The sequence below is a fragment of the Marmota flaviventris genome, chromosome X, assembly GCF_047511675.1.
Source record: "Marmota flaviventris isolate mMarFla1 chromosome X, mMarFla1.hap1, whole genome shotgun sequence".
NCBI classification, from domain to species: Eukaryota; Metazoa; Chordata; class Mammalia; order Rodentia; family Sciuridae; genus Marmota; species Marmota flaviventris.
This window is the reverse complement of record NC_092518.1, coordinates 73,254,468-73,275,910: the sequence shown is the minus strand read 5'-3', so window position 1 is coordinate 73,275,910 and position 21,443 is coordinate 73,254,468. Positions and strand designations below refer to the sequence as shown.

The 21,443-nt window shown below is 35.1% G+C and overlaps 1 protein-coding gene across 5 annotated transcripts in view; it reads right to left on the bottom strand.

Moving 5' to 3' along the window:
* Positions 1-21,443, bottom strand: part of Zmat1 (zinc finger matrin-type 1) — a 46,235-nt gene that overhangs the window by 18,474 nt on the left and 6,318 nt on the right. For 2 of the 5 annotated variants that reach the window (XM_071606367.1, XM_071606368.1), the window contains exons 2-3: positions 4,589-4,636; positions 3,124-3,230 (exon numbers count right to left, since the gene is read on the bottom strand). In XM_071606367.1, coding sequence (XP_071462468.1) covers positions 3,124-3,230; positions 4,589-4,636 — 155 coding nt within the window. Of the gene's footprint in view, positions 1-3,123; positions 3,231-4,588; positions 4,637-21,443 lie in introns of those variants that run through there. The other 3 variants (XM_071606365.1, XM_071606366.1, XM_071606369.1) reach the window with 2 other exon arrangements.

The window sequence follows — 21,443 nt, the reverse complement described above, 5'->3', positions numbered from 1 at the left end:
ATTCAAGCCATATTAGAAACAATCTCTGAACAAATATATAACCTAATACGTAAGAAAAACCAAGATATTAGTGTAGGGAGAGCGTAAATGAACAATTTCTTAACACACTGCTTGAGGCAACATTTCTCTTTTTTTAATAGAGATAACCAAAACTTTAATTATGACTGAAACATAGATATGATAAAAAATAAAAGAAATAAGACACAACATATACACTTTTAACAGAGAAGTAAATTCTATATTGGGGGTTTTGGGGGGTTTTGTATTTTTTTCTTTGTTCTAATTAGTTATACATGACAACAGAATGCATTTCATTTCATTGTACACAAATGGAGCACAACTTTTCATTTCTCTGGCTGTACACGACGTAGAGTCACACCATTTCTGCAATCATATATGTACCTAGATTAATGGTAAACTATTCTCTTTACAGAATTTTAAATAGTCCATCATACAGAATAGGAAAGGAAAGGAAACAACAAGCCAGAAGCCTGTAACACTATCTAGTTTCAATAGATGTCTAGGTTTTGCTCTGTTTCTTTCAAAAGTCCTTTTTATGAGGTAAAATTTTATAGACACAGTCCTAAACCCTCATGCCCACAATCCTTTCCACCTCTCTTCCTCCCCACAGGCAAATCTGATATATAGCATTTCCTTTCCTGCATTTATTCTTTGACCACATTTACATGTGTATGTAAAGTTTACATACTGCTCTTTAAAAATTTACAAAAATTGAATCACTTAATATATATATATATATATATTTTTTTTTTTTCAAATTGCTTTTTGAAACTCAGTATTAAAGGGGCTGGGGTTGAGGCCCAGCAGTAGAGTGCTCGCCTAGCATGTGTGAGGCCCTGGGTTCAATTCTCAGCACCACATTAAAATAAAGATATTATGTCCAACAACAACTAAAAAAATAATTTTTAAAAAAAAACACTCAGTATTAAAGATTTATCCATATTGATACATATAGTTCTAGTTCATTCATGTTACATCTATATAATATTCTACTCCATATTCTACCCATCCAGTCCTCTATCAAGTGAATTTATTTTGCTTTTACAAACATTTCTGCAATAAACATATCTCCTAACATACATGTTTAAGAGTTTATTTTGAACAGATACCTTCAAATGGAATTCTTGGCTTCTAAAATATGTGAATTTTCAACCTTATGAGGTATTGTAACATTCTGAGGCAATTTATATCTCTCAAGGTAGTGTTTCTGTCTCCTGATATTCTGAAGTGTTAAGTATCATTAGATTTTATATTTTGCCAGTATTATGGTTTTTACATGGTAGTCCATATAAATTATCACTTTTATATGGTAACCCATATAAAGTATCACAATATCATTTTAACTGCATTTCCTGTTTGATCACTAATTCAGTATCTCTTCTATAGGCAGTTCATAACCCTTTCCCATTTTTATTTTGGGTTCTTATTCTAACTTAGTGGTAATCCTTTGTATATTCTAGACACTAATCCTTTGTTATTTATATGAGTTATAAACATCACCTAATGTGTGGCTTATATTTGACTTTATTGTGACATTTTTTGCAGATAATATAAATTTCTCTTACAGATACTGTGATTTAATTTATAAAGCTGTGACTTAAAGGTGAAATTGCTGTAGATATAGGGAAACAATCCAATATAATAAAACAGAAGAATATCCTCAAAACAGACCATTGGGTAGAAATTAGTATACAATGACGAGTCCACCACAAATCAGTGGGGGCAAGGATGGACTATACAACAGACAGTTCTGGGATATCATCTATTGTATCACCTGTATATCCATATGAAGAAATACTATCCACTTCTATGCACAAAAATCAATACCAGATGATTAAACACTTTGACATATGAAGAAGAACTTTTCAAAGTTTTAGAAGAAAGTGTATAGAATAGTTTCTTAAACATATAAGCATAGATATAAAAGGAGATATTAATAAATGCAACTTCAAAACTTTTGCTACCCACATTTTGTAGATTCAATAAACATGCTCAGAGAGGTGAAGTATCTTTCCCAGGGTTATACCACTATTCAATGGTGGAGCTATGACTTGAACCAAGCTCTTCATCCACAACCAACAAAATTTTCCTCTCAGTAATTATAATAATTTAATCCTAGTCAACATAAGGACTAAAATATAGTTTCCAGTAAGATTAGTAATGGACAAAAATAGAATAAGTATTTTAAAAAGTCATATGGGCATTACACTGTTTAAAGTAAAGATATCTATTACTTTTGGTAATCTAGATATCAGATATGAAAGAAATTTAACGGTTCATCAAATTATGTATAATGTAGAACAATATCCAATGAAAGCAAAGAACACTGAATATGAAATCAGAAGAAATCACTTTAGGCTTAATCATGTCAATGAATAGCTATGAAGAATAACCCTTGGCCAAGTTCAGTGGCACACATCAGTGACTCAGGAAGCTGAGGCAGGAGGATCACAAGTTCAACCTCTGCAACTTAGTGAGGCCCTAAGCAACTTAATGAGACTCTGTCTTTAAATAAAATTTTAAAAAGGTGTGGGGATGTGGCTCAGTGACTAAGCACCCCAGGGTTCAATCCCAATGCTAAAAAGAAAAAAAATCACCCTGGGTCTGTTTCCTAATGTATTAACTAAAAGAGTAAGAACATTAAACATTTTCTCTTCTAGCTGAAGAATTTATGTTTGAGTATCTAAAATCATGTGACCAAGTCAATAACTGGTTAATTTTGTTAGTGTAGTCATCTTGTTTTGTAAAAGGAAATCCCTGGAGTTCTACAGTTTCCCTTGATTTGCATTAATAGTTTCCTACACCACGTGGAATATTTACTATAAGGATGAATAGTATAGTTGCTTGATGGATATAAAGGAGGGAGAATGATGTGAAGTAAGTAAAATAGATATAGGGAAACAGTCTATGTTTAAATCTGGATTCCCCAAACTTAAGATAGTATATTACTGTCCCTCTCTGAACCAGTATTCTCCATCACAGGGAAATAATACCACCATTTCACAGGATTCTTGAAATCATCAAATAAGATTACTTATATGAAACTTACTTGCTATATTCAAAAACTTGCTTTCAACCCTATTACCGCTGTACTTAACCAACCTCATAATGCGAAATCCTTTGTGATTCGAACTGTAGCATCACTCCACATACTCGACAAAAGTTATCTGTAAAAAGTTCAGTCTTTCCCTGTTCATTCCAAGTGGCATCTATGAATAAAATAAAGGGAAGTAAGACAATGTATCACTTTAATGGATACATACAGGTACCAATTTCTTTCCTCAACTATATATTTCATATACCACTTGAAGTTTGACTGTTTATGAGGCTGCAGTAATACAGCTTTTTCTAAAACATTCAACTTAATATGCATATATTAAGAATGTCTCTAATGTCTAATATGAAAAGTTACATTCATTTAGTATGATAAGTCTAGTCAATGACATTTTAAAGGAATAGTCATGGGGCATCAGTAACTTCATGAGCTTCATAGAATGATTTGGGCAATCAATAATGAAAGACTGAGTTTTAAAACTTAGCCTGATATTTTGAGTTTTATAGTAGACAATCTTAGAAATTTGTTGTTTTATGTCTGTCACTTATCTCACGATATGACTCCAATGTTATCTAAAAATCACATGGAGAGGCCTGGTGATGTGGAGCAATGGTAAGTGCTTGCCTAGCATGTATGAGGCCCTGGGTTAGATCCACAGTACTGCAAAAAAAAAAAAAGAAAAGAAAAAGAAAATCACCTGGAACTACAAATCATCTTTGTCCACCATAGGCAAATATCTTCTATCACTGTACAAACACTAGGACAACCATTTGGCCAAACAAATTTCAATTAACCCCCAAAGATTGTGTTTGTGTGTGAGTATATACACTAAGATACAGAAATTGATGCTATAGTATTTTTCAATGTAATAAGTAACACAAGCCAAGTAATTTTGCATTTATACTTAGTGTCCACACTTTTATCTAAAGTCCTTAAGAGCTTCAATGTATTATACCAAAGTTTATTAGTTTATCTAAAGGGCATATATCACAAAATATCCAAATTTGTTTATTATTTGGGCATTTAATGTACAATTTGGTATCATATATACTTTCATGAAGAGATTCCATTGATGTATTAAGTTAAAATTTGTAGAACAAATACAATATGTCCAATCCCCAACACTAATAAAAATTAAATATGCACATATATTCATAGGAATGTATAGAATGATGTAAACTAAATTTAAAAGTAGTTAATTTTGGGAAGTTAAGCAAGAAAAGGAACAAGGGGAGATAAAATAATGTTTAACTCTCTGTACAACTATCTAAAGTTTTGCAAAAAGTATGTAGTATTTTCTAATTAAAATGATTAAGATGGCTGTCAGAAATATGGAAAAATAAGACCCTCTAGCGCTTGATCCCGCTACTCCCTGACTAAAACGATAAAGTGAACAACTATTCACACATGAAAATACTTTCAAGAGCTAAGGAAATCAGTTGAGAGATAATAGCTTCTGGGTGTAGTGCAGAAATACAATGAATTGAAGAGTACAGGAAAGACCAACATTACCTGCATCACCCCTCCCCAAATCCCAAGTGGTACAGCATGAGAGATACCCTGTGTATGAGGGAAGAAGAGGAAAGTTAGAACCAGACTTTGTCTTGAACCCCAACACTGGGTCTGCCACAGTGAAACCCAAAACTAAGCAGGTCTCCATAGTCCCAGATTCCAGGCTGGTGCTAAAAGGCTGAACTTGCAGGACTGTTCTGGTCCCAGTCCAGATTCTGCCACCCCAGTCTCCAAATCTATAAAATATTCAGTCTCCAGGTTGTTTCAATGCTGAGGTGAACTCTGGTCCTGGGCAGATATGGATATAGGCTCCAGGTTTGTACCTGTGGATTGAGCCTTCAGGCCTGACCCAGCGCCAGGCAGGATCCTCCAGCCCTTGCAGCCTCGCCCTTCAGGCTGGCCCCTCTATCCCCATGCTCTAACAAACCAAGATCCAGGCATATTCCACTAGATCCCAGTTCTGAACCATGTACTCAGAGACTCAGTTTCCAGGATCACCTGAGTATCCAGGACCCAGCCTATCCCACTGAAGACCCAGGACCTAGGGTAGTTATTTTGGATATAACTTCTAAGTGAGGCACCTGCATACCCAGCCTTCAGGCAAGCACCACAGCCACAGGCTTCAGGTTTGCCTCAGTGCTCTAAGAATCAGGATAGTACCTATGATCCTAAGTTCTAGATTAGTCCCTGTGGACTCAGGCTCTAGAGTGGCCCCAGCATCAGGCCAGTCTCAGGTTTCAGGATGGTTCTTGTGCCCCAGGTTCCAGAGGAACCATGGCCTTATGCCCACTCAAGTAGACTATGATGCCAGGCTAGACCCCTTGGATTGAGATTCAAAGATCACACTTAGAGACTCAGATGCCAGGTTTATTTAAATGGTTCCAGGTACTAAGCTTGCCCAAGAGCTAGGCCAGCCCATGCAGGTTCAGGTTATGGCCCACCCCAGCACCACTTCAACCTTTGTGAGCTCAGGCTTCAGGCTGGCCAGCAGAGGTACAAGATTTAGGCCTGCTTTTGTGGACCCAGGCCCCGGGCTCATCCCCAAAGTCCACACTAGTCTACCACACTGTATTTAGGCTTCAGGCCAATCCTGAGGACTCAGGTGACAGGCCTTCCCACCTGTTGACCTAGGCATTAGATAGACTGCTCAAAGCCTCCAGCAGCAAGCCTTCCTGAGGACTACATCAGATGGCCTGCTCAAAATCTCTGGACAGTCTTGACTCTTGAAGGCTTTCCCAGACAAAGATAGTATGCAATGAGTGGGATAAGTCCCTATTTCTTTATGTGCACAAACATCAATGTAAGGCAATGAGAAAAGAAAAAAAAAGAAGTATACACCACCAAAAGAACACAATAATTTCCCTATAGCTGACTCCTGCCTGATAAGAATTCAAAGTAATTGTCTTAAAGAAGCTCAGAAAACTCTAATACAGAGAAACAATTTAATGAAATCAAGAAAACAATGTGACAAAAATAATAAATTTAACAAATAGATTGATATTATTTTAAAAACCTGAAAAATACAATGAATGAAATGAAAAATCTAATCCATAGCATCAACAGAAGACTTTATCAGGTGAAAGAAACAATCTATTAATTCAAAGAAAGGTTATTTAAAAAATACAATCAGAGGAGAAAAAAAGAATGAAAAGAAACAAGAAGTTTATAGGATTTAGGAGATAGCATCAAAAAGCAAATGTTCAGGTTATGGATGTTCATGAAGGAAAAGAGAAAGACAAAGGAGTATAAAGCAAAGTGTGTGTGGGGGGGTTCAAGATGGTGGAATAGAGAAGATTGCTTTCCTGACTATGAAACCAAGAAAGCAAACAGGCAGCTTCTCAGTGAGGTGGGTAAACAACAACAACAAAAAGGAGAGCTTTACTGGAATTAAATACAAGACATTCAAACCAGATTGGGGATTTGGGAGGTTGGCTATAACAAAATAAGGAAGAAATCCACAGTACCCCACAGCCACAGCTGTGACTGGAGGCACCATCTGGGGCATGCCCTCCATGAGCAAAGTGGAAGGATAAGGGAATTAAAGAAACCCACATTTTTAGGAGGACTGAGGCATGTCCAGGTACACAGAGTTTAGAGATCAAAGAGACTGCCTGACTAAACCTAAAGGTGTGCTACACAATATCCTCATGCAGGAAGGAAACTGCATCTCTCCTGGCTGTGTGTGGACAGAGGAAAAAAAAAAAAACATTTGCAGCTGAAGAATTGAAGCTGGCAGCTGGGGAAGCCAATTCCTGACTAACCTAAATTTGGCCTGAAAAGCAGTCCTGGCAAACCCACATTGCACAACATAGAGTGTGCCTAAGTGACCAGGAGAAAATCAAATGTGGAGAGAGGTTTACACATGGGACAACAGGTCGTAGAAACCCACATGGCTCTCCTCCTACTCCTCCAACCAGGTTGCTTGCAGAACCAGCTGGGGAAAGAAACATCTGGCCAGGAATTCGAAAGAATGGGGGCGGGAGAGATTGAGTTTGGAGACTGTACCCAAGACCAGGAAACAGGTTTGCAGGTGATGTAGTAGACTAAGAATTGGCTCCTTGACTACATGAGTAGAACCCAGGAGAGATCCCTGGAATACAGTCTTTCAATGTGGATCAGCAAGTACTGGGCCCTGGAGGGAACTGATTTAATATCTCCAGACCAATTGGCATTTAGCAAAGAACCTGCATCCACCTAAGCCTAAACCCTGCCTACATGAGTTCCACCTACAGGATTACCTCCCTCTCTTCAGCAACCCCACCAAACAGTGCTGAGAAGGGAAACTGAGAATACTTTTAATTCCAACCAACACAATTCTTTAACTTTTCATTGAGGTTCTTTTTATTGCTTTCCTCTGTTTAATTGTGACCTTAATGGTTCATGGACATTTATACATATTCATATTTGTTTTTTCTCATTTCTAGCATTTTTGAAGCTAGTTATTTTTCATGGATCAGTATTTTGAGGATACAATGTTTGATTAGTATATTTCAGTTTTGTTTTGTATTTTTTAATTTTCATTTTTAAAAAATTTACATTATACACACACACACACACACACACACACACACTTCTCTTAAGTTTCCCTTGATTCTCTTTCTCTTCTGCTTATAGCCAATCTCTATTATTCTCTTTTTCATTCTTCCCTTAATTTTACTTCTATCTTCTCATCTCCTCTCTCATAATCATCACATCCTACATCACTTCTTTTTTGGGAGTGGGGTACCAGGGATTGAACTCATGGGCACTCAACCACTAAGCCACATCCCCAGGCCTATTTTGTATTTTTATTTAGAGACAGGGTCTCACTGATTTGCTTAGCACATCGCTTTGCCTGAGGCTGGTTTTTAATTCATGATCCTCCTGCCTTAGCTTCCTGAGCTGCTGGGATTACAGGGGTGCACACTGTGCCCAACCCTATATCACTTCTGTTCTTTCAGTCCACCATTTTAAATTGTAAACCCTTTTCAAACTTACTATTTTTACTGTGGGCAATAACTGATTATATCATTTCTGTTTATTGTGACAATTATCATTGTAAATGTCATAGCAGGAGCTATTTGTTTTAAAGCTGTATATTTGCATTGGTGGTTGTTATTATTTATCTCCCCATAAACAGTGAGGTACAGGAAAGCCTCAGGGACACTACAAGTCCACAGGATAGAAATTCTACTGCCTCAGATCCATACTGTTAGATGGGTATATACACAAACAACATGAAAAAGCAACTGAACAAATTGCCCCCAAACAAACCAAGATACTTCAATAACAGAATCCATCAATATCACTGTGAAGAAATATCATTGAAGGAATTTAGTATGTACAAAATTAAACTGATCTGTGAGGTAAAGGATGGTGTAAGGAGTGAAGGCAGAGAGAATATACATGAAGTGAAAAATCACTTCAATAAAAAAAAGATTCTGAAAAAAAATCAAGCAGAAATCCTGAAAATGAAGGGTTCAATAAACCAAATTAAAAATTTAACAGAAAGCATCACCAACAGACTAGACCATTTGAAAGACAGGCAATGAAGACAAAATACATAATCTTGAAAATAAAGATAACCATGGAGAAATGATGTTAAGAGATCATGAACAGAAATTATAAGAAATATGGAATAACCTGAAAAGACCAAATTTAAGATTTATCAGGATAGATGAAGGCTCAATATACAAACCAAAGGAATACACAATCTTTTCAATGAAATAATATCAGAAAATGTCCAAAATCTAAAGAATGAAATAGAAAATCAAATACAGGAGGCTTAAAGTCCCCCAAATGTACAAAATTACAACAGACCGACACCAACTCACGTTATTATGAAAATGCCTAACAAACAGAACAAGGATAGAATTTTAAAGGATTTCAGAGAAAAATAATAGGTTACATTTAGAGTGAAACCAATCTAGATCTCAATTCAATTCTCAACATAGACCCCCAAAGCTGAGAGGTCGTGGAATAATATATACCAAGCTCTAAAAGAAAAATGGATGCCTTCCAAGAATATTATACCCAGCAAAATTAAGCTTCAGAATTGATGATGAAATAAATAACTTCCATGATGAACAAAAGTTAAAAGAATTCACAATTAGAAAGCCTATACTACAAAACATACTCAATAAAATAGTTCATGAAAAATACATGTGAAAAGCAGAAAAGGGAGAACCTACACTGGAAGAATAGTCAATCAAAGGAGAAACTGACTCAAAGTCAAAACCAGAATTAAATCAAAATGTCAGGGAATAAAAATCATTTCTCAATAACATTGAAGATAAATGGCCTAAACTCATCAACTAACAGACACAAACTGACAGACTGGATTAAAAAACAAGATCCAACAATATGCTGTCTCCAAAAGACTCACCTCTTAGGCAAAGACATTCACAGACTGAAGGCGAAAGGATGGGGAAAAATATTATTCACATGGATCTTGTACACAGGCAGGGGTCTCTATCCTCATATGAGATAAAGTGGACTTCAAGCCAAAGTCAATAAGAAGGAACAAAGAAGAACATTTCATACTGCTTAAGGGAATTAAACAAAAACAAGGTATAACAAATATTTATGTCCCCAAAACGGAGCATATATGTGCATCAAAGAAACCCTTCTGAACTTCAAGAATCAAATAGACTACAACTCAATAATACTGGGTGACTTTAACACATCTCTCTCAACATTGGATACACCCTCCAAACAAACTAAATAATCTATAGAACTGAAAAATATAAATAATGTAGACTTAACAGACATATACAAAATGTTCCATCCATCAATGACTGAATTCACTTTCTTCTCAATAGTATGTGGATCATTCTCTAAAATAGACCATATCTTAAGCCACAAAGCATCTCTTAGCAAATACAAAAAAAATAGAGATAACACCTTTATTCTATCAGATCATAATGGAATTAAATTAGAAATCAATAACAAAAAATAGAAGCTACTCTAACACTTGGAGACTAGATAATATGCTATTGAATTACCAATGGATAGCAGAAGCAATCAGGGATAACAAAAAATACTTAGAGGTAAATAAGAATAGTGACATAAATCTCTGGAGCACTATGAAGGCAGTTTTAAGAGTAAAGTTCATCCCACAGAGGTCCTTCATTAAAAGGACAGAAAGTCACCCAATAAATAACCTAATATTACATTTCAAAGCCCTCAAAACAGAAGAATAAATCAACACCAAAAGCAGCAAAAGACAGGAAATAACTGAAATCAATGAAGCTGAAACAAACTTAAAAACAAGAATCACATGATTATCTCAGTAGATGCAGAAAAAGCATTTGAAAAAGTAGGGCATCAATTCATGCTCAGAATCCTAGAAAAACTAGGAATAGTAGCAACATACCTCAACATTGTAAAAGCTATATATGCTAAATCCATATCCAACATCATTCTAAATAGAGAATTGTAAGCATTGCTTCTAAAAACAGGAACAAGATAGGGATGCCCTATTTCACTATTTCTATTCAACATAGTCCTGGAAACTCCATCCAGAACAATTACAAGAAAGAAATTAAAGAGATATGAATAGAAAAAGAAGAACTCAAACTATCCCTACTTGCCAATGACATTATTCTATATTTAGAACACCCATAAAATCCCACCAGAAAACTGATAGAACTCATAAATAAATTCAGTAAAGTAGCAGGATTTTAAATTAATATCCACAAATCAATTTTGTTCTTATTCATCAGTGATGAATCAACTGAAAGAGAAATTAGGAAAACTATCCCATTGACTATAGCCTCAAAAAATATTTGGGAATCAAACTAACAAAAGAGGTAAAAGTTGTCTACAATGAAAACTACAGAACTCTAAAGAAAAGAAATTGAAGAAGACCTTAGAAAACGGAAAGACTGCCCATGTTCCTGGATAGGCAAAATTAATATTGTCAAAATGGCCATATTACCAAAAGCACACTACAGATTTAATGCAATGTCTATTAAAATTCCAATGATGTTCTTCGTAGAAATAGAAAAAGCAGTCATGAAATTCATTTTGAAAAATAGGAGCCCCAGAATAGCCAAAGCAATCCTGAGCAAGAAAAGTGAAACATGAGGCATCACAATACCAGACTTTAAATTATACTACAGACTTATAGTAACAAAAACGGCATGGTATTGACACCAAAACAGACATGAGGACCAATAGTACAGAATAGAAGGCCCAGAGACAAGCACACATAAATACAGTTGTCTCATATTAGACAAAGGCATCACAAACATTCTTTGGAGAAAAGATAACCTCTTTAACGGTGCTGAGGAAATTGGAAATCCATATGTAACAAAATGAAATTAGACCCCTGTCTTTTACCCTGCACAAAACTCAACTCAAAGTGGATCAAGGACCTAGGCATTAGACCAGAGTCCCTGCACCTATTAGAAGAAAAACTAGGCCCAACTCTCCGTTAAGTCAGCTTAGAAACCTAATCCCTCAACAAGACTCCTAAAGCACATGAATTAAAATCAAGAATCAATAAATGGGATGATAACAAACTAAAAAGCTGCTTCATAAGAAAGGGAACTATAAATAATGTGAAGAGAGAGCATACAGAGTGAAGAAAATCTTTGCTACCTGCACCTCAGATACATCATTAATCTCCAGGATATACAAAGAACTCATAAAACTTAGCACCAAAAAAGTCAAATAACCCAATCAATAAATGGACAAAGGAACTAAACAAACACTTCTCAAAAGAAGAAACATGAATGGTCAACAAATATATGAAAAAAAGTTCAACATCACTAGCAATTAGAGGAATGCAAATTAAAACTACATTGAGATTTCATCTCATTCCAGTCAGAATGGCAATTATTGTGAACAGAAGTAGCAATAAATGTTGGTGAGAATTGAGGGAAAAGGTACACTCATACATTTATGTTGAAACTGCAATTTGGTGCAACCACTCTGAAATGAAGTATGGAACTTCCTCAGAAAACTTGGAATGGAACCACCATTTGACCTAGTCCTCCCAATCCTCAGTATATACCCAAAGGACTTAAAATTAGCATACTATAGTGATGCGGCCACATCAACATTTGTAGCAGCTCAATTTATAATAGCTAAGCTATGGAACCAACCTAGGTGCCCTTCAATAGATGAATGGATAAAGAAATGTGGTATATATACACAATGTTATATTAGCCATAAAAAAGAATGAAAATATGGCTTTTGCTGCTAAGTGGATGGAACTGGAAACTATCATGCTAAGTGAAATAAGGTAATTCCCCCAAGAAACCAAAGTCTAAATGTTCTCTCTGATGTGTGGATGCTAACACATAATAAAAGGGGATGATGAAGAACAGAAATACTTTGGATTAGACAAAGGGGAATGAAGGGAAGGGATAGGGTATGGGAATAGGAAAGACAGTAGAATGAATCAGAAATCACTTTCCTATGTTCATATGTGAATACACAACCAGTGTAACTCCACATCATGTATAATCAAAAGAATGGGAAGTTATACTCCATGTATGTATATGTCAAATTACATTCTACTGTCATGTATAACAAAAAGGAACAAATAAATTTTTTTTTAAAAAACAAAGAACACTTTCCAAATTTGGATAAGTATAAATATCTAAATACTGGAAGAGCAAAGGTATCAAATCAGATTCAATTCAAATAAGAGTATCTCAAGACAAATTATAATGAAATTATCAAATATCAAGGACAAAGAGAGGATCTTGACAGCAGCAAGAGAAAAGAAGCAAATAACATACAAAGGAGTTTCAAAACAGCTAGCAGTGAAAGCTGATAATCTAGCTCAGTGGAACAGTGCTTGCCTAGAATGCTCACGTCCCTGTGCTGGAGTGTCAGCATAACAAAAAAATCCAGCAGTGGATTTCCTAGAAGAGACCCCAAAGACCAGGAATGTGGGATAATGTATGCAAGATAATGAAGTAAATAAACTACCAAAAATAACATACACACAAAAGCAGCCCTTCAGAAGTTAAAGATAAATAAAGACTTCCCCAGACAAACAGAAATAGGGAATAAATCTCCACCAGACTTGTCTTACATGAAATGCTAAAGGAAGTTCTTCCAGCTGAAAGGAAAAGATATTAATTTGTAACATGAAAATGTAGGAGTGTGTAAAACTTACTGGTAAAGTAAGTACACATATAAATTCAGAATACACTAGTACTGAAATGGTGGTGGGTAAATCACTTATATTGTTAATAATGAAGCTAAAAAATAAAACTTTTGAGAATAATAGTAGCTACAATAATTTGTTAAAGGATACACATATAAAAGAATATAAACTGTGACATCAAAAATATAAAATGTGGGCTGGGGATGTGGCTCAGTGGTACAGTGCTTGCCCTGCATGTATGAGGCACCAGGTTCAATTCTCAGCATCACATAAAAATAAATGAATAAAATAAAGGTCCATCAACATCTAAAAAAATATAAAATGTGGGAGGAGTAAAGAAGTGTGAAATGGTTTTAGATGATCAAAGTTGTTATTAGCTTTAAGTAGCCTGTTATATCTATGAGATGTTCTTGAAATCTTTATAGTAACCATAACGCAAAATTTATACTAGATACACAAAAGGTGAAATATAAGGAATCAAAGCATAACATCAGAGAAAATCAATCATAAAGGAATACTGTAAGAGAGGAAGAAGAGAAAGGAGACATAAAGCAATTAATAAAATGACATTATTAAATCTTAACATTTCAATAATTATCTTGAATATAAATAGATTAAATTTTCCAATCCAAAGAGAGTGGCTGAATGGATAAAAAAGCAAGACCCAAACACATGATGTCTATAAGACACTCACTTCACATGTTAAGAACACATGTAGAAAGTGAAAAGATGGAAAGTTTTTCTATGAAAATGAATACCAAAAATAGAAGGAATAACTACACTTACATAAAAACAATTAAAGATACTTACTTTAAAAGTTAAGTGAGGTATCTTTCACTAAGCTTAATTTTCAATACCTTTCTATGGACTGAATTTTAAAAATTAAAGTTACTTTAAAAATTACATGTTCAAGATTAGAATAACTGTAATTAGAAACATGTCATAAAAGAATTAATATTTACAAGTTTATCCCTATAATTTATCACATCACCTCTGAATTGATTTTGAGATTATCCTAAAATATATGATTTATCTGACTCTAACATCAGCAAAGTAAAAAGGTTATCCAAAATCTATTTCAGGACTTTCCTTATTTCAGTAATAACCGCTATATGCAATGTAAGCACAGTGTCATAATCTTAACTTCTCAATGTGGATTTTTCAGCAGAGACCTTATAGACCAGGAACATGGGAAAATGTATTCAAGATGATGCAGGAAATAACTACCAAAAATAACATACCCACAAAAGCAGCCCTTCATAAATTAAAGATAAATAAAGACTTCCCCAGACAAACAGAAACAAGGAATAAGAAGTTTATAAGTATCACTAATTATCCTGTGGTGGCATTATAACATTACAGAAAAAGTGTTTCTTTTTTTCTTTCTTTTTTCTTTGTTACCCGGAATTGAACCCAGGGACGCTTAACCACTGAGCCATATCCCCAAGCCTTTTTATTATATTTTATTTTCAGACATGGTCTCACCAAGTTTCTCAGGACCTAAAAGTTGCTGAGGATGAGGATGAGAATCACCTAAAACTTGTGATTCTCCTGCCTCAACATCCCTAGTGGCTGGCATTATAGGCATGGGGCATCACACCCTGCAGAAGCATTTCTTTCAGAAGTAGGGAACCACTAATTTATAGGTTCAAGAATTCCAAAAATTTTACACTGATTTCTCTCCTAGATCAACCTTTAATTCCAAGTTTCTCCACTACTGAGACAATCTGAAATTGACACTCAAGTTGGTAAACAAGAAGGCTGGATTTTTCCACCCAGTTTTTCATTACTGGTATTCCAGATCACTTCCATAAAGTCCAGGAAATTGCTGGTGTCCCTATAACTTTTCCTTTAGGATAATATTGCCTAGATTGCCTTTGACTCATTTCCTCAAACAAGGCCTGGGTCTTGATGAGGAATGATATAATATCCTCAGGCTCAAAATTCCAACCATTGTCCCTAGAAAATCACTAATTCATATCAATTATAACATAACATCCTTTCCTATTTACCTCTTAATGCCACTTAACACCACCTAGTTCGGGCCCTCAAGTGTCTTTGGATATAATTTAGCTTTACTGATATTTATTGTATTTAGATCCAAAGTATTATGGTAGGTGTTTTGAAAAGAGGTAGAAAAATGATTGAACATTGAAGGTTTTCTGTGAGTCAAACAAGGTGACAAATTATCTCTTTTGAATTTAAGACAAATGCATATGGTAAATGGTATTTTTGACATTCCAAAAGTTTGGAAATTGTGATTCAGTGAACCAAAACTAACCTGTCACATGTTATGTGATCAAGCTGGAATGTAAATTTTGTTTATATATATATATATATATATATATATATATATATATATATATATATATATCCATTTTACTTAATGGGAATGCAAACTAAGTAATTCCTAATCTCAAGTAATGTACAATTCAGTAAGGAAGATAATATGTGTATAGAAAGTGCTAAAATCTGAAAACCAAAATATTTTATATGCTATAAGGCATAAGAAAGTATAGTGTATTCTTGCTGAAAATTTTGGAGAAAACTTCATAGAAGAGAACAGAATTTGAACTAAGCATTAAAAGACATGCAAAATTTTAAAAAGTAGAATAATGGTATTTCAAGGAAGGTAAAAGAGTATGAAGAATAACACTGGAAAAAAAAAAAAAAAGAATAGCGTCAAATCATAATGAGATTCATTAGGGAATTTGGATTTAATTCTGTAAACAATAGACAAAAGGAGTGATTTAAAATTGGCATATCAATTAAGTGTCCATGGAAGACCTGAGGCTTGAACTAGAAGAGGGGCAGTGGGCATAGAAAGAAAAGAAAGTCATGTCTATCAAAACTCGAAGATATTAAAGACTGAGATAAGAACTTTCTGTGAATATTATAAGCCTTTACATCTATTACAAATAAACTTCAGTAATGTTGTTTCTGATGTAAGAGGTGGAGCTTTGGCATTACATCCAATGAATGTATCTACAACTGTTTGTCAGTGGCAAATTCTCTTTGTGGGAGAATTTTATATGAATGTGCTGATGTCCCGACTTCAGTGAATCAAAAATGAAAACATAAAATTATAAAAGATGATGCTGAAGTGATGATTCACACTTAAAATTGACTTGAAATACTTTCCCCAAATTTTATATAAATAGTAACTCTCTTAATTTAAATGATTAATTCTACTCTAATTTTCAGCAACAACTCTTTATGTAAAATTCTTCTCGGGGTTTCACATCAAATTCACATGTGAAGCTTTTCAAAATCATACATACTGAATTAAAATCAAAATTTCTGTGGGTGGTTCAATTTATCCACAAGTGACTATCATGATCAACATGATGGGAACCCTTCCTTATAGGACAGGCTCAGATTCTTACACACAATGATGGTCCAATATTTATTTGGTGAGTAAAATGAACTGTAAAAAGATCTTGTCATTTAGAATGTTACTTATCAGGCTAAACTATGTTTAGTCTAATCTGTAAAGGTTTTAGAAGAAAAAAAGGATGAATGAGTGAATGCCCAAATTCCTCGGCACTATTCAAATCTCTCCATGGTTGAAGCCCAAGAATCTGTGTTTAAGCAGGTTTCTGAGAAGCTGGTGTTTGGCTGTACTCTCTGAAAAAGCATAACTATTGACCTCATTCAGCTTTCCATCATCTTACCCTTGGCTGCCCGTCAGAATCACCAATTTAAACAGGCCAATTCCAAGGCTCCATCCCACATTAATTAATAAGAATCTAAGTGTTTCCCATTCATTGTTTATTTTAGTTTCCTGGGTGATTCAGTTGCATAGTGAGAGTTGAGAACTAATGCTATCTTTTAAGGATTTTCCAGACTTCTGTTGAACTGAAAGTTGTTTTCCTAGTGTAGGAGTTCTTAACTTTAGTGTATATCAGGATTTCCTGGAGAATTGTCATAAGAGATCACTGGATTCACACAACTAGAATTTTTTTTTATTCTGTAGTTCTGAGATTGAGCTCAAGAATTACATTTCTAAAAAGTTCCCTGGAAATACTGATGCTGTTGGTGTAGGGACCATCTAGAGCTTCCATGGGGCCTAGTTTCATTTCTTGAAGACATGGTGAGTATGACCCCTCTTCTAATATTCCTTCAGTCCTTTAAAAGAGCTATTGCTTTTTCTTCCTTTCCTTTGTCTTTACCCCTTTTGTGAGTTAATCCCAGTTAGTTCATATGGCATGATTTCTAGTCCTCTTATTAGTTTGCCTAAATCCTTGCCATTCATAACTAACACAATCTCTTTAATAGGGTCACAATAACAACAAACAAGTAAAATGGGATCATCTTCTTTTTTAAAGTTATGGTAAAAAAACAAAATTTATATGGCTCTTAGCAACTACTTGTGGGGGTCACATCAATTGACTCATGCTCAGCTAACTTTTGACTCAAATATCTGGTTCTACTTCACCTAGGGCTGATTAATCTGTGTTCCTGCAGGGCACAGTTACATAATCAGAAACATTTCTGGACCCCTAAACAGACCCAGTATATACTTTTTGTTTAATCAGCTTTTTTGTTGCTGTGACCAAAAGACCCAACAAGAAAAATTTAAGAGGAAAAGTTTATTTGGCTCACGGTTTAAGATGTCTCAGTCCATAGATGGCCAACTCCATTGCTTTGATTCCAAGGAGAAGCAGAATATCATGGTGGAAACATAGTGGAGTAAAGCAACTCAGAATATAGCCACCAGGAAGCAGAGAGAGCTCTGCTTACCAGGAACAAATATATAAATCAAAGGAATGCCCCTAGTAACCCACATCCTCCAGCCATAACCTACCTGCCTACAGTTACCATCCATTTAATCCATTGACGTGGATTAATACACCAATTAGATAATGGCTCTCATAATCCCATCATTTCGCCTCTAAACTTTCTTGCATTGTCTAACACATGAGCTTGGGGGGGGGGGGTGTGTGACACCCATTATCTAAACCATAACACATTAGTTCCATTTAAATTTCATCTTCTTAGATTCAGTTCATCATTCTAGTGTTTCAAGATCTTTCTGGATTCTGAATTTGTCATCTGGGGGATTGTGGGTGGTGAATTTCTATTGCGAAGTAATTTGAATACTGTTTCTTAGAGGTCACCCTGTACTGACAAATTCTTCTCAAGTTGCATGGCCCCTAAATTTTGACATGGATGTGATGATCTTCGCTTTCTAAAAGTGATATGTGAGATTTGGAGAGATTAAGTGGTTTTCCCAAAGTTACACATTTAGTGTCAGAGCCAGGATTCAAATATACGTTGACCCAAGGTTTCCTTGAGGTGGTTCTCAAGAAGGCCAAAGTCTTGAGTTGGACGCATTGCTCAATGGTAGAATTCTCGTCTAGCATGTATAAGACTCTAGAGTTCAATTCCCAGTTACAACAAAAAAGAGGTGGCAAAATCTGGAATGGGAAACTTCCTTTCTAGGCTCAGCATTCATGATATGCTAAATAATTGTTTCTTTAGACCCACCCTACCCGCTTCCTCCACTATTTGAGACATGACTTTTGAACTCCCAGAAATAAATGGCCAATAGCCAATTCTGAGAGTGGGAGAGGAAACTGGTGCTCATAGTACAGATGTTTCTCAGCCTGTCTCAGTGTGAAGGCCTAGAGGGGAGGATAATTTCAGGGAACAGATGTTGAATTAGAAGTCAGGTAAGCAGATGATGTTGGCTGTGAGGAAGATGGTGGGGAAAGAAATTATTATTTACTAAATACCCATGATGTGCCACAAATTAAAAGTAAGTGTTCTGGTAAAAAATGGGAGTAAGGCAAGGTGGTGCATGCCTGTAATCCCAGTGGCTCAGGAGGCTGAGGCAGGAGGATCACAAACTCAAAGCCAGCCTCAACAATTTAGTGAGACCCTGTCTATAAAAAAGAACTGGAACTTAGAAACTATTTCTGCTAGTAATGGGAACCAAAGCATAGCTGAAGAAATGAGGAAACCTGGGGGTTTGTGTCATCCTCTTTTCTTCTTTACAGTCTTTCCAAGATCTTTTCTTCCTTAACTGATTAGAATATTAAACAAATGTATTTATTGGTTAGTTGTTACATTCAGTTTTACACTGTTTCTTAATTCCATAAACAGAGTTGTAAAAAGCACCAGAGTAGCTTGGAGAAGTGGTGCACATCTGTAATTCCAGCAACATGGAGGCTGAGGCCAGAGGATCACAATTTCAAGGCCAGCCCCAGCAAATTAGTGAGACCCCCCCCCATCCAGGTCAAAATAAATAAATTTTTTAAAGAGCTGGGGATGTAGCTCAGTGGTAATGTGCCCCTGGGTTCAATCCCAAGTACAAAAAAAAAAAAAAACACCAGAGTAAGAGACTGCATTACTGTTGTCATCCTGCTATTTACTTACTGTATGACTAAGAACATATCACAACCTTTCAGATTTCTGTTGTACTTGACTTTATATTTTTTTTATGGTGATTGGTGGAAAAAAGTTTTCTTTTAGATAGGAATACATATAGAAGCAGAATTTTGGTGGAACACTTACAGAGAACATAAATATTTTAGCTGCATCCACATAATAAGACAATCAGAAACAAAAAAGATGACAACATTTTAAGAAGCCTTACTGTAAACATGGAACTTTAAGGGCCTAAAAAAAATCGATATTTCTCCCCTTACTCCTTCCTTCCCTTTAATTTCTTGTCTATGTCCAAACCCTAAAGCTGGCTCTCCCCAAAATATTTCTTTGCAAAAACACACACAACCTTTCTATCACCAATTATATTGTTTAAGTCATTATTACAAGTGTCAAAAAAGAATTTTTTTGCATGTAACATTCTTGTTATAGATTGGTATAAAGAGCTCATTTTTTTCTCTGCAAATAAATACACAAAATTCATAGCATGTTGGGTCTTGTAGCTTTCAATCCAAGTCAGTAAGAAGTTAGGAGATGTAGGGTAAAAAATATAGATTATACATTAGAATATCAAATGACAATATACTGAATGCTGCAAAGTATAAATTCATCTCTCATTTGCACTGAATAAATGTCATAGAACATGGTAAGGTAAATGCCCCCAGTCAATCTCTGGAATGTTATTTTAATATTTCTAGCATAGTGCTTCTGAACTGTTCTTCATTCCATGGTACTTAAATTTTTATGCTACTATGAACTTGGAAAAGATTAACAGATAGCAGAGCAAGATTTTATTCTCAGAATCAAAACTTACTTTAGTGAAACAGTATTGAGATCTTAATGATACAACAGAATGCTCTCAAATATGGACAGGGATGTACTGTCGTTGAAACACAGGAATTTCTAATGCTAACATCATTTCTTTACATTTTAACATACGTGTAATGAGAAATAGGAAATAACTGTCACAAAAACTAGAGTGGAAATGGGAAAAAATAAATCTGCAGTGGAATAAGGGCTTAAAATGATAGGATATGGAAAAGATAAAATAATGTTTAATGGATGGTCCCATTATGGTAAAGAGGGTAAAACTGCTTTGCTTTGTGCCTTGTGGTCATAATAAACTGTATTTCCTCAGGTTGTCAACTGTTAACAAATTAAGCATAACTTTTAAATATGTTATTTTCCAGAAGTTAGACATGTCAGAAAGTTGTACAGAGTGGAGAAACATAGTCATATAACAAAACTATTACCTACAGGTACAGAGTTTCAGTTTGGAACAATGGAAAAGTTCTGGAAATGAATCACTGTAAAGCCTACACTGCATTATGAATGTGCTTTTATGCCACTAAATGGCACACTTAAAATACTTAGGCAATTTTTTTGCAAAACTTTTTAAATATTGAGAAAATAAAAGATAAAAGCACCTTCTTCTTCTGGAATCAGTGCATGAAAACAAGTGCCCTAGAGTGAACCCATTACCGAGAAGAAAATGCAAGAGCAAGTGATAAACGTTTTTTGTTTGCTACCACAGTGTAAGTGAACCTCCTGAGAAATATTTATGAGGATTATTTGAATGAAAGAGTAATTTTGTGACAAATTATAAATGGAATCTGACAAGAGTGTTCATAATTCAATGTAATGTATTTTATTACATTTAAGTGTGGCTTTAGCCTTTGGTGGGAGAATGAATCAACCCCAATGTTCTATTAATAAAACTGTTGGTTTGGGGATGTGGCTCAGGGGCAGAGTATTTGTCTAGCATTCACAAGTCACTGGGTTTAACCCCCAGCACTGCAAAAATAAAAATAAAAGTGTTTATCTCTTTATTTCTTTACTACAGGAAATATTTACATGATC